This window comes from Oreochromis niloticus, linkage group LG16 (genome assembly GCF_001858045.2).
Source record: "Oreochromis niloticus isolate F11D_XX linkage group LG16, O_niloticus_UMD_NMBU, whole genome shotgun sequence".
In the NCBI taxonomy this organism is placed as follows: domain Eukaryota; kingdom Metazoa; phylum Chordata; class Actinopteri; order Cichliformes; family Cichlidae; genus Oreochromis; species Oreochromis niloticus.
The window spans coordinates 35,845,645-35,859,116 of NC_031987.2; the positions used below are offsets into that span (position 1 = coordinate 35,845,645).

Below are 13,472 nucleotides of genomic sequence, written 5' to 3' on the forward strand. Positions count from 1 at the left end.
TCCCGTGGTTCCTCGTAGTTTGGGCTCCCTGGACAGTGGCTCTCTGCTGTGGGACTAATCTGTTTGGCTCTTTCTACATCAGCGTATCCAAAGCCTGATGAGACGGGAAGCTGGCACACAGCCAGCTGGGAATGCATCGATCCTACCCAAACATTAAACGCCGGCATTTTCAGGAGTTGGACTTTTCTTTATTTAAACCACGCAAATATTATTTGACATTAAGCAGACACAGAAGTGTTGGCTGTTTGAGGGAAATAAACGATGAACTCGTGTTGGAGGAATCAGGTAGGTGACGGGGCTTGATGCTGAGTGACTGCTGGCAGTTTGGATTGACTGACCGGTGTGTGTGTGTGTGTGTGTGTGTGTGTGTGTGTGTGTGTCTGTAGGAGGAGCAGGCTGCCAAACTGAAGGCAGAGAACATCCGAGTGGCCCTCGAGAAGATCAAGGAGGCCCAGGTGAAGAAGGTGAGCCACGCGTGTTGTTGTCTGGTAGCTGCGTCTGTGGCACGTGTTCCCACACTTTATTTTCTGGGTCAAGTCAGTGTTACTCCACACTGAAAGCTCTAGTCAGTAACAGCTGGGGTCGACACACATGCACTCAACATAATGACCGCTGCAAGTTACATTTCAATCCCAGAGAGAGAGAGAGGGATTACCAACCTGGATTTACTACACTCAGACCCCAGCTACCTGTGTGTGTGTGTGTGTGTGTGTGTGTGTTGAATCATCTGTATGTTGATCCTGCACAAAGCTCCAGAAAAGTGATCTTTCGGCACCATGTCTGCAAAAGCGCCCATTAGAGAAAGAGGCAGATGTATGAACAGCTGTGTGCACAAAGCCCATAAAATCACACACAAACCATTTTAATAAAGTCACTCACGTTTTTTAATAATACAATAGTTAACACTTACTGGCTGTATAGAACTGGCTATATAGGGAAGTGTAATATAAGGTGACTCTTGAAATGAGGTTGTTAAAAATGTAATCATGTATCTTTATAAATAAAGGTGATGATGATGATGATGTATGTGGCAGCGCTGACCCACCAAAGAGACCAGCTCACGTTTCTGGATGCTTGGAAACTGTCAGAATTACAGTGAAATCTTTACTTTGACTCAAACACACTGCTATCACTGGTGATTGGTGGTGATTAACACAAAGGACTGAAAACGAGAACCAATCACAACAGGCCATAATTCCACCTTTTCAGCAGCCTGTCTGGACATATTGAAAGCCTGCAGGAGCTGTGCTCAGTCCTCAAGCTTCTGCGAAGATGAGTGTCAGATCCTACGTACAAGCTTCCGTACTGAAAACAGTATATTCAGATGTATTGTTTTCTAACATTTGAACTGGTTACTGTCATTGATTTTACAGTTCATGATGATGGTAAACCTGAAGTGTCTGCAAAGCTTGCACTGTTTCGCAGCATACAGAATGACATACACCGAACTAGGAGATGGGAGAAATATTCACATGGCAACATATTTTATCATATTAAAAAAATGAACAAGCCTATACTATGCTAACCAATAATTTAAGGGAATAAATAATTCAAAGGAAGGCTCTAAATGAACGAGTACTGTAAATATAAAGTAATCAGGCACGTTTGTAATTTTCTGGAGTTATTTCAAGAAAAGCTTTAATTAAATGAGTATAGTTAAGTGTCGGTTTCAGCAAAGTGAAAACAAGAAGCTGATGACAATGATACTATTAGCTTATATAAAAAATTGTGTTAGCCATTCCTCAACCCATAAAAAGCTAACGTTAGCCAGTGCGCTAGCCTAAAAATGAAACGTTAGTTGCTAGCAACATTAGCCTGACTAAGGTTAGCCTACGAGATGTTGGCAGCTCACATTTAACCGTGTCACGTACTCTGCTCTCTCCTCCTGGTCCTGCTCACAGCTGGTGATTCGTGTTCATCTGTCAGACGAGAGCTCAAAGACCATGATGGTGGACGAACGCCAAACAGTCAGACAGGTACGGCTCCTGCTGCTTGGTGTAGCCATGCAGTTAGTTTAAAAAGCAGTACAGTATGAGCACAGTGCTAGTCTCACAGTATGTCCCTGTCTTTAGGTTCTGGACAGTTTGCTGGAGAAATCTCACTGTGGCTACAGTGCGGACTGGTCACTGGTGGAAACCATCAGCGAGTTGCAGATGGGTGAGTGCACGTGCACACAGAGGCTCTTTAGTTCTGTCTGCTCATGACGTCATGTGTCAAATACTCCTGTTTCCTGAAAGCAAACACAGGGAGAGAAGTTACCCGTGACAATACTAAAAAATGATATAATAAGTTGGGCTGTTTTAATGTGCAGCACTGCTAAAAGTTCGTGTTGAGGATCCCTGATGTGTACAGACTAATGCGAATGTCTCCATTTGTATGGAGCTCCCTTCACACAGCACACAGAGAGGTTTCCACCACAAACACGTTCCAGTTCAGTCCTCCAAAATTCCAAATGCACGTCCGTCTGACAAGTGGGCCAGAAATTCAATTCAATTCAATTCAATTCAATTTTATTTATATAGCGCCAAATCACAACAAAAGTCGCCTCAAGGCGCTTTATATTGTACAGTAGATAGCACAATAATAAATACAGAGAAAAACCCAACAATCATATGACCCCCTATGAGCAAGCACTTTGGCGACAGTGGGAAGGAAAAACTCCCTTTTAACAGGAAGAAACCTCCGGCAGAACCAGGCTCAGGGAGGGGCGGCCATCTGCTGCGACCGGTTGGGGTGAAAGAAGGAAAACAGGATGAAAGACATGCTGTGGAAGAGAGACAGAGATTAATAACAGATATGATTCGATGCAGAGAGGTCTATTAGCACATAGTGAGTGAGAAAGGTGACTGGAAGGGAAAAACTCAATGCATCATGGGAATCCCCGGCAGCCTACGTCTATTGCAGCATAACTAAGGGAGGATTCAGGGTCACCTGGTCCAGCCCTAACTATATGCTTTAGCAAAAAGGAAAGTTTTAAGCCTAATCTTGAAAGTAGAGATAGTGTCTGTCTCCCGAATCCAAACTGGAAGTTGGTTCCACAGAAGAGGGGCCTGAAAACTGAAGGCTCTGCCTCCCATTCTACTTTTAAATACTCTAGGAACAACAAGTAGGCCTGCAGTGTGAGAGCGAAGTGCTCTAATAGGGTGATATGGTACTACAAGGTCATTAAGATAAGATGGGGCCTGATTATTTAAGACCTTGTATGTGAGGAGCAGGATTTTGAAATCAATTCTGGATTTAACAGGAAGCCAATGAAGGGAAGCCAAAACAGGAGAAATATGCTCTCTCTTTCTAGTCCCTGTCAGTACTCTTGCTGCAGCATTTTGGATTAGCTGAAGGCTTCTCAGCGAGTTTTTAGGACTTCCTGATAATAGTGAATTACAGTAGTCCAGCCTGGAAGTAATAAATGCATGAACTAGTTTTTCAGCATCACTCTGAGACAGGATATTTCTAATTTTAGAGATGTTGCGCAAATGGAAGAAAGCAGTCTTACATATTTGTTTAATATGTGCATTGAAGGACATGTCCTGGTCAAAAATGACTCCAAGGTTTCTCACAGTGTTACTGGAGGCCAAGGTAATGCCATCCAGAGTAAGAATCTGCTTAGATACCATATTTCTAAGATTTTCAGGGCCGAGTACAATAACCTCAGTTTTATCTGAATTAAGAAGCAGAAAGTTAGCGGCCATCCAGGTCTTTATGTCTTTAAGACATTCCTGCAGTTTAACTAATTGGTGTGTGTTACCTGGCTTCATGGACAGATAGAGCTGCGTGTCATCTGCATAGCAGTGAAAATTTATGCTATGTCTTCTAATGATGTTGCCTAGGGGAAGCATGTATAATGTAAATAGAATTGGTCCTAGCACTGAACCCTGTGGAACACCATAATTGACCTTAGTGTCTGAAGAGGACTCTCCATTTACATGTACAAACTGGAGTCTATTAGATAGATATGATACAAACCACTGCAGTGCAGTACCTGTAATACCTACAGCATGTTCTAATCGCTCTAATAGGATATTATGGTCAACAGTATCGAACGCAGCACTGAGGTCTAGCAGGACAAGCACAGAGATGAGTCCACTGTCAGAGGCCATAAGAAGATCATTTGTAACCTTCACTAAAGCTGTTTCTGTGCTGTGATGAGCTCTGAAACCTGACTGAAACGCTTCAAATAAGCCATTCCTCTGCAGATGATCTGTTAGCTGTTTGACAACTACTCTTTCAAGGATTTTTGATATGAAAGGAAGGTTGGAGATTGGCCTATAATTAGCTAAGACAGCTGGGTCTAGAGATGGCTTTTTAAGTAAAGGTTTAACTACAGCCAGCTTGAAGGCCTGTGGTACATAGCCGATTATTAGAGATAGGTTGATCATATTTAAGATCGAAGAATTAATTAATGGCAGGACTTCTTTGAGCAGTTTTGTAGGAATGGGGTCTAAAAGACACGTTGATGGTTTGGAGGAATTAATTATTGAAGTTAACTCAGAAAGATCAATTGGAGAAAAAGAGTCTAACTTAACATCGATGGTACTAAGAGTAGCTGTAGATAATATTACATCTGTGGGATGATTAATGGTAATTTTTTCTCTAATGATAAAAATTTTATTTGTGAAGAAGTTCATGAAGTCATTACTAGTTAACGTTAAAGGGATGGTTGGCTCAGTAGAGCTCTGACTTTTTGTCAGCCTGGCTACAGTGCTGAAGAGAAACCTGGGGTTGTTCTTATTTTCTTCAATCAGTGACGAATAGTAAGATGTTCTGGCTTTGCGGAGGGCTTTCTTATAAAGCAGCAAACTATTTCTCCAGGCTAAATGATGATCCTCTAAATTTGTGACACGCCATTTCCTCTCCAGCTTACGAGTTATCTGCTTTAGGCTACGTGTTTGAGAATTATACCACGGAGTCAGGGACTTTGGATTTGAGGCCTTAGTTTTCACAGGAGCTACAGTATCCAGAGTCGTACGTAGTGAGGAGGTAAAATTATTAACAAGATAATCGACCTCTGTTGGAGTAGCGTTCAGATAGCTGCTCTGCTCTATGTTGGTACAGGGCATTGAAGATGATAACAGTGGGTGGATTATATTCTTAAACTTAGTTACAGCACTTTCAGAAAGACATCTACTTTGATAAAGTCTACTCTCCACTGCTGTGTAATCAATTATTGTAAATGTAAATGTTATCAGGAAATGATCAGACAGCAGAGGGTTTTCAGGAAACACTGTTAAATATTCAGTTTCTATGCCATACGTTAAAACAAGATCTAGAGTGTGATTAAAGTGGTGGGTGGGTTCTTTTACATTTTGAGAGAAGCCAATTGAGTCTAGTAACAGATTAAATGCGATGTTGAGGCTGTCATTTTTAGCATCTACATGGATGTTAAAATCACCCACAATAATTATTTTATCTGAGCTGAGCACTAAATCAGATAAAAAGTCTGAGAAATCAGAGAGAAACTCTGTGTAAGGCCCAGGTGGACGATAGATGATAACAAGTAAGACTGGTTTCTGAGTTTTACAGCTGGGGTGGACGAGGCTAAGCATCAGGCTTTCAAATGAATTAAAAGTCTGTCTTGGTCTTTCGTTAATTAATAGGCTGGTGTGAAAAATTGCTGCCACACCGCCCCTCGGCCTGTGCTTCGGGATTTCTGGTAGTTAGAATGACTCGGGGGTGTTGATTCATTTAAACTAACATACTCATCCTGCTGCAACCAGGTTTCTGTAAGGCAGAGTAAATCGATTTGTTGATCAATTATTAAGTCATGTACTAACAGAGACTTGGAGGAGAGAGACCTAATATTTAATAATCCACATTTCACTGTTTTACTCTTTGGTTCAGATGTGGATACTGTATTGTTCTTTCTTTGTGATTTTTTATGTTTAAGTTGTTTATTGCTGGTTTTTAGTTTGTTTTTTGTCTTTTTGGGAGCTGACACAGTCTCAATGGAGATGGGTTTTTGGGGGGTAGCAGGAGGAGAGAAGCTGCAGAGAGGCGTGTAAGACTGCAACTCTGCTTCCTGGTCCCAACTCTGGATAGTCATATTTTGGGGGGTTTAATGAATTTGTCCATATTTCTAGAAATGAGAGCTGCTCCATCCAAAGTGGGATGGATGCCGTCTCTCCTAACAAGACCAGGTTTCCTCCAGAAGGTTTGCCAATTATCTATGGGAAGGGAAATGGGAAGGGAGCAAAAGCGGAGCATAGAAATAAACCGCAGACATGAGCGAGACAGATAAATATGAAGGCATGCCGGCTCGGACGTCGCCCGGATCAACAAGGTCCGCGTCAGGTGTTGAGGAACCAGGGCACCCTGACGACAAGTGGGCTACTGGAACAAGAAGGCATCGGTGGGCAAGAGACGAAAACAGGGCGTTGTTGGAATGCTACTACGCAAGTAACCCTGGCGGAAGGGGTTACATGAATAGGATGAGGGACCTATGGATTCTTCGATACCCAACATCCACAATGACGGCCAAACAACTAGTAGCTCAGTGTTCCAACATTCGAAAGAAGGGACTGCTCTCACAGCTAGAGATTGACGAGGTACAACATAAATGCTACGGCAAGGAGGAGTCAGGACGCCAGGTCAGGGGGGAGATATCATCACCCCCACCCGAGATTGGGTACATAGCCCCAAGTGCGATAGGAGAAGGATCGTTGAGTGCGAGAGGAACTGACCTGAAAGATAGGATCATGGCCAAGCTTGAAACCTGGATCCCCCGTAGCCGGTTACCAAGATTACGTGAAGTACCCTCAGAAGGTCTGCTAGATGATGTTAATGCAGCACTACAGATGATACCTACAACCACGATTACGGCAGCAGTGATCAGTGAGATGCTTGGCTACAAGTTGAACAGCCACAAGGGGCAGTACCCTCCATGGAGAAGGAGGCTAGAGGGCAAGATCAAAGTAGCACGGAGGGAGGTTAGGCAACTAACGGAGTTGCAGAAAGGCGCGACAAAGAAGGTGCATAAGAAATACATTAAGCTGTCCATACCTGAGGCCTTGGAAACTGCCAAGCAAAGCCTCACAGCCTTGGCCAGCCGCTTGAGGAGGTACACCAGAGAGATAGAAGGCAGGAGAATAAACCAGCTGTTCTCCACAGAACCAGCAAAGGTGTACTCTCAGTGGCAAGGGAACAATAAGAGAACAGCACCACCAAGGCTGGAGACGGAGCAATACTGGAAGAGCATATGGGAGAAAGACACAACCCATAACGGCAATGCTCAGTGGCTAGTGGATCTGAGGGCAGACCATAGCGACCTCCCTGAACAGGGTCCAGTAACCATCACAGTGGCAGATATCCAAGAAAGGGTCTCCAGTATGAAGAGTTGGACAGCACCAGGCCCCGACATGGTTCACGCCTACTGGCTGAAGAAGCTGACTGCACTCCACGAGCATCTGGCAGCACAAATGAACCAGCTGCTAGTTAATGAGAGACACCCGGAATGGCTAACCGAAGGTTGGACGGTCCTGATCCCCAAGGACCCCAAGAAGGGACCGGTCCCATCCAACTACCGACCAATAACCTGCCTCAGTACTACATGGAAGCTCCTGTCAGGCATCATATCGGCTAAGATGAACAGGCACATGGGTCAATACATGAGCGGGACACAGAAAGGGATTGGCAAGAATACCAGAGGCGCAAAACACCAGCTACTGGTAGACAGAACAGTCAGCCGAGACTGCAAGACCAGACTGACCAACCTGTGCACTGCCTGGATTGATTACAAGAAGGCCTATGACTCAATGCCCCACAGCTGGATACTGGAATGCCTAGAATTGTACAAGATCAACAGGACCCTAAGAGCCTTCATCAGGAACTCAATGGGGATGTGGCGTATAACACTAGAGGCCAACTCCAAGCCCATAGCACAAGTCACCATCAAGTGCGGGATCTACCAAGGAGATGCTCTGTCCCCACTGCTGTTCTGCATAGGCCTGAACCCCCTCAGTGAGATCATTAACAAGACTGGCTACGGATACCGACTACGGAACGGAGCGGTTGTCAGTCACCTCCTGTACATGGATGACATCAAGCTGTATGCCAAGAGTGAACGAGACATCGATTCACTGATCCACACTACCAGGATATACAGCAATGACATTGGAATGTCGTTCGGACTGGAGAAGTGTAGTCGGATGGTAACAAAGAGAGGGAAGGTAGTCAGAACTGAGGGGATCGAACTACCAGAAGGCAACATTGCAGACATAGAGGACAGTTACAAGTACCTGGGGATCCCGCAGGCGAATGGGAACCATGAAGAGGCCGCTAGGAAAGCTGCAACCACCAAGTACCTGCAGAGGATCAGGCAAGTCCTGAGGAGTCAGCTGAACGGTAAGAACAAGATCCGGGCCATCAACACCTACGCCCTGCCCGTGATCAGGTACCCTGCTGGGGTAATAGGCTGGCCAAAGGAGGAGATAGAAGCCACTGACATAAAGACAAGAAACCTCCTTACCATGCATGGAGGGTTTCACCCCAAGTCCAGCACCCTGAGGCTGTACGCTAAGCGGAAGGAAGGGGGCCGGGGACTGGTGAGTGTCAGCACCACAGTCCAGGATGAGACAAGAAACATCCACGAATACATCACGAAGATGGCCCCAACTGACAGCGTGCTCAGTGAATACCTCAGGCAGCAGAAACCCAAGAAAGAGGAGGAAGGCGAGGAACCATCATGGAAGGACAGGCCCCTGCACGGTATGTACCACCGGCAGATAGAGGAGGTGGCTGATATCCAGAAATCCTACCAGTGGCTGGACAAAGCTGGACTGAAAGACAGCACAGAGGCACTAATCATGGCAGCACAGGAACAAGCTCTGAGCACAAGATCCATAGAGGCTGGGGTCTATCACACCAGGCAAGACCCCAGGTGCAGGCTGTGTAAAGATGCCCCAGAGACAATCCAGCACATAACAGCAGGGTGCAAGATGCTAGCAGGCAAGGCATACATGGAACGCCATAACCAAGTGGCCGGCATAGTGTACAGGAACATCTGTGCCGAGTATAACCTGGAAGTCCCGAGGTCAAAATGGGAGATGCCCCCAAGGGTGATGGCGAATGACCGAGCTAAGATCCTGTGGGACTTCCAGATACAGACAGACAAAATGGTGGTGGCTAACCAACCGGACATAGTGGTGGTAGACAAACAGGAGAAGACGGCTGTAGTGATCGATGTAGCGGTTCCGAATGACAGCAACATCAGGAAGAAGGAACACGAGAAGCTGGAGAAATACCAAGGGCTCAGAGAAGAGCTCGAGAGGATGTGGAGGGTGAAGGTAACGGTGGTCCCCGTGGTAATCGGAGCACTAGGTGCGGTGACTCCCAAGCTAGGCAAGTGGCTCCAGCAGATCCCGGGAACAACATCGGAGATCTCTGTCCAGAAGAGCGCAGTCCTGGGAACAGCTAAGATACTGCACAGGACCCTCAAGCTCCCAGGCCTCTGGTAGAGGACCCGAGCTTGAAGGATAAACCGCCCGCAGGGGCGAGATGGGTGTTTTGTTTTTTGTTTTTTTTACATACATATATACATATACATATATACATATACATATATGTATACATGTGTGTATATATACATGTATACATATATATACATGTATATATGTATATGTGTGTATATATATGTGTATGTCACAGATGGAAAATGCAGTATGGAAGTACAGCTGCTGGCTGCAGATGACCTCATCCCTAAACACCAACTGTGTTCTGATCCACACTCAGATCTTAGCCTGAGTCATACTTTTCTAAACTGTTGCCATATTTACACATGGACACTACGTGACGTGCCTTCTTTTTGACGTCCCACGCTGCTGCACACGTACTTCCAGTCATACAGTCTTTGGGAAAACTGACTTTAGCCTTGATCCCAGTAAACATCTTCCAGGTGAAATCCTAGCCTCAGGCACTTATTTTGGGACAAAAATATGGAACATTAAAACCATGTTTTGATCAGATATGGCTAATGATCAGTGGTTGACAGATATTACGGTTCAGTCCCACCGTCACTGTCACATCTGGTTTAGCATCACTGTAGCTATGTCCGTGTTCAGTGTGAGCTCTTAGAAACTGAACCTGGTTTTATGGGTCATCAATCAACAAGAGAATTCCTTTTAAAATGCTCTTACACTGTTGTTAAATTAGTGTAACATATTTGAGTTCACCGTGTGAAGCAGACTCAGATGCTGTGCTGGGATTCGTAATCTGGTGCTACCAGACTTATTCAGTGAGTTAAACCAAACTAGTGAAGCTCAGTCTTGGTGTTTAGCTTAGATTTATAATTGTGTTTAGTGATGTTTCACCATCAGTGACAGCACAGATATTCAGCTGCAAACACACACACTTCCTTTGGGGGTTGAACTGTGTGTATATAGCACACACTGTACTACAAGCTTCAACTCAGTTTAACAGACTTTGACACACACACACACACACACACACACACACACACACACAGTCTGTTTGTAGGTCCAGTGCAGTGATGCGTGTGATCTAACCTACATGTTCAGGGCTCTTGCTGAACTGCGGTCAGCAGTGTTATAAAAGAGAGAGGGACGTCAAAGTGTGTTTGATCACATTCAGCTGAACCTAAAGCTTCCTCGTTTACACAAATCTACCCACGTGTGTCTAAAAGCTCGGCTTACAACCACACTCTGGGGTTAGATTTAAATCAAGCTGTACTAATTAATCGAGTAAGTGATGCTTTCCACATTTATTTCCACCCACCACCCCCCTCACATACCCGCACTGCCACCAGCACCCTCCTGGGCGCCCTTTAGCAAGAAACTGATTTCCTGTTTAAGACCTGGAGCTGACGTCACTGATTTCCCCGCAGGAAATACTAGTGGCACACAATAATTATTGTTGAAGTAACAGGAAATACTATTTTCATTATTTGTGGTAGCAGTGTGAGTTTTCTCATTTCCTAATGATTTGGTAACGTCGCCTCCTGCAGAAGACAAACTGGCTCAGCTGTGTAATCATGCAGTTTCCAACAACTACTAAAACAAGATAATGGAGATAAAAAAAACTACAGCTGTGCTGCACTGGCCTGCTCTGGTTTTGCCTTAAATATACCTTTCAGTTTTCTCTTTCGCAGTTCAGTTACTCTAATACTTGGTAAAGTATAATTGTGCTGAATAATCATGATCTGAGTATCTAAATACTGTAATGCTGATTTTGATTTTAGGAAAAAGAGCCCCACATTGCAGCACCATCAAGGCTTTCCCCACCAGTATGTATGTGTGTATACATATACAATATATAGTATATGGTGGCCTCTAGGGATGGGTATTGATAAGATTTTCACGATTCCGATTCCATTTTCGATTCTGTTTAATGATTTGATTCTTTATCGATTCTTTTTAAAAAGGAGAACACTAAGGTCGATTAGCTTAGAACTTTGTTTTATATCTTCTCTTTGAACAAGATAGAAATTTAGGAGTAACATGGCCTTACAAACCCAACAGTGAGATCTTAAGAGATCCACAGCCTACGGCTCTTCAATGGGGTGTCACAGGGTCCCCGGGAAAAAAAAATGTAAATGTGAAATAATAAAATAAATATTCTTCTGTAGCAATAACAAAGTATAACATAAATTATTCTGTAGCAATTACACAAGAATATCCAGTAATGTCCCTGCCTACAATTAAATACATTCACTTACCGAAAATCGGGGACATCTGCTGTGGCAAATGGGTGCAAGCCTTTGACCACAAACTTAGTCACTGCTCGGTGACATTCGTCTATCCTGGCCTGAAAGGAGACGCTACCGGTAGACTGCAGCGAGAACTGCCAGCCAGACTCTGTCTGTCTCATCATGGTCACCTAAATGCACAGTAATGGCAGGTTTTGTAATAAGGCAGATCGCGCTAACATAATATTCACTGTTAGCTGATTATTTACCTGCCGCATTAACGGGAGAGGACGTGCAAACGTTACCGCTGCTGCTGGGTTGAGATTCACGAGTCCGGAGCGGAATTAAAACCACAACATTCATTTAAGGTCATCGCGTGTTTTGTGAGCAAATGCTTTTGCATATTCGTAGTGTTTCCTCCTTTAAATGAAATATCTACTTTGCAAGTATTGCAAGTTGCCCCGTTGTCATCCGTTCTCGTAAAGTATAACCAAACTTTTGAGCGTTTGAGCCGCTTAGGCGCCCTGCCAGGTAAATGACGCTCCGCAACGTGGTGACGTCATTCGGGGCGACTGGAATCGATAAGGGAATCGTTTAAAAAATGGCAAACAATTCCAAGGAATTGAAACAGTGGGAACCGGTTCTCAACAAGAACCGGGTTTCGATACCCATCCCTAGTGGCCTCCCGATGAGGCCACTAGGGATGACCAATTAAACTAAGATAGCGGAGTGCATTACACAGCAGTTGTTTTGTTTGACAGCCCTATTAAAGATTAATATCAGTCTGTACATGCTTCAGATAGCTTTTCATCAAATTCTTTAATTCTCACTCGCTTTCACAACTTTGTACTTTTGTGTTACTCGCAGCAACAACTCCACCTCATTGTCAGTCCATTTAAAAAACTTGGTGCTTTTCCTCAATATTCTGCTGCGACGTTTCAAAGAGCCAGAAAGTAAATAAGCGGCAGACAGAAATGAGCCATGTAGTGTCAGTAGGAATGTGATTAGAGCAAGATTATGTGGTCCTGGAATAACAAGCTTCATCACTTTGTATTTTTTCCAAACAAATGAAACCAATTGATTTGTGCACAGCAGGAATAATCTAATGAGGATTCTTCTGCTGATTGAAGGAAAGCTGCCGTGTTCCCTGTCAACTTCACTCCACTTTAATCAGATGTTAGTATCCATAAACTGTTCAAAAGACTCACATCAAGCTTTTTTAGGTTGTTATTGTAAGAAAATAAAAAGTCTCCTATTTTGAGATTTGTAGAGATTAAACGTGGACGCGCTGAAAGCTGAACTGTATCAGGCCAGTGGTGACATTTCCAGATCTTTAGCTCTTAACATTTGACTGCTTGTGTGAAACACTTTGTGCTTTATCGTTTGCTTCATGAAAAAATGTTTGAAAGTGTTAGACCACCTGGTGGACTAGCAATGATTTTCATGCTGTGGTCTGGACTTTGACTATATGCAGAGCGGATCTTTGAGGATCACGAGAACCTCGTGGAGAACCTGCTGAACTGGACCAGAGACAGCCAGAACCGCCTGATGTTCACTGAGCGTATAGAGAAGTATGCTCTGTTCAAAAACCCCCAGGTGAGACACATGCACATGTAAAGCACCCTGCAATTATGACCCAATGTTTATAAGTTCAGGCTCTTAAGAATCTAACGCCAGAGACACGCATGACAAGCCGCTTTGTCACGCGTGTCTCTTCTTTGCCAGCTGGGTCTCATCCAGTTTGTCAGAACAGCAAGAGTTCAGCTGAGTTTTCTGTCAGAGGAGGTGGAGAAGCTTCCAGGCAAATCTTGTAAATGGTAACAGGTGATGAGCAAAG

General features: G+C 44.2%; 1 protein-coding gene across 1 annotated transcript in view; it reads left to right on the forward strand.

The window, feature by feature from the left end:
- The window catches only part of LOC100710818 (ras-associated and pleckstrin homology domains-containing protein 1), an 84,211-nt gene that overhangs the window by 60,270 nt on the left and 10,469 nt on the right, over positions 1-13,472 (forward strand). The window contains 4 exon segments of the mRNA XM_019353050.2: positions 387-464; positions 1,902-1,976; positions 2,073-2,157; positions 13,110-13,231. Coding sequence (XP_019208595.1) covers positions 387-464; positions 1,902-1,976; positions 2,073-2,157; positions 13,110-13,231 — 360 coding nt within the window.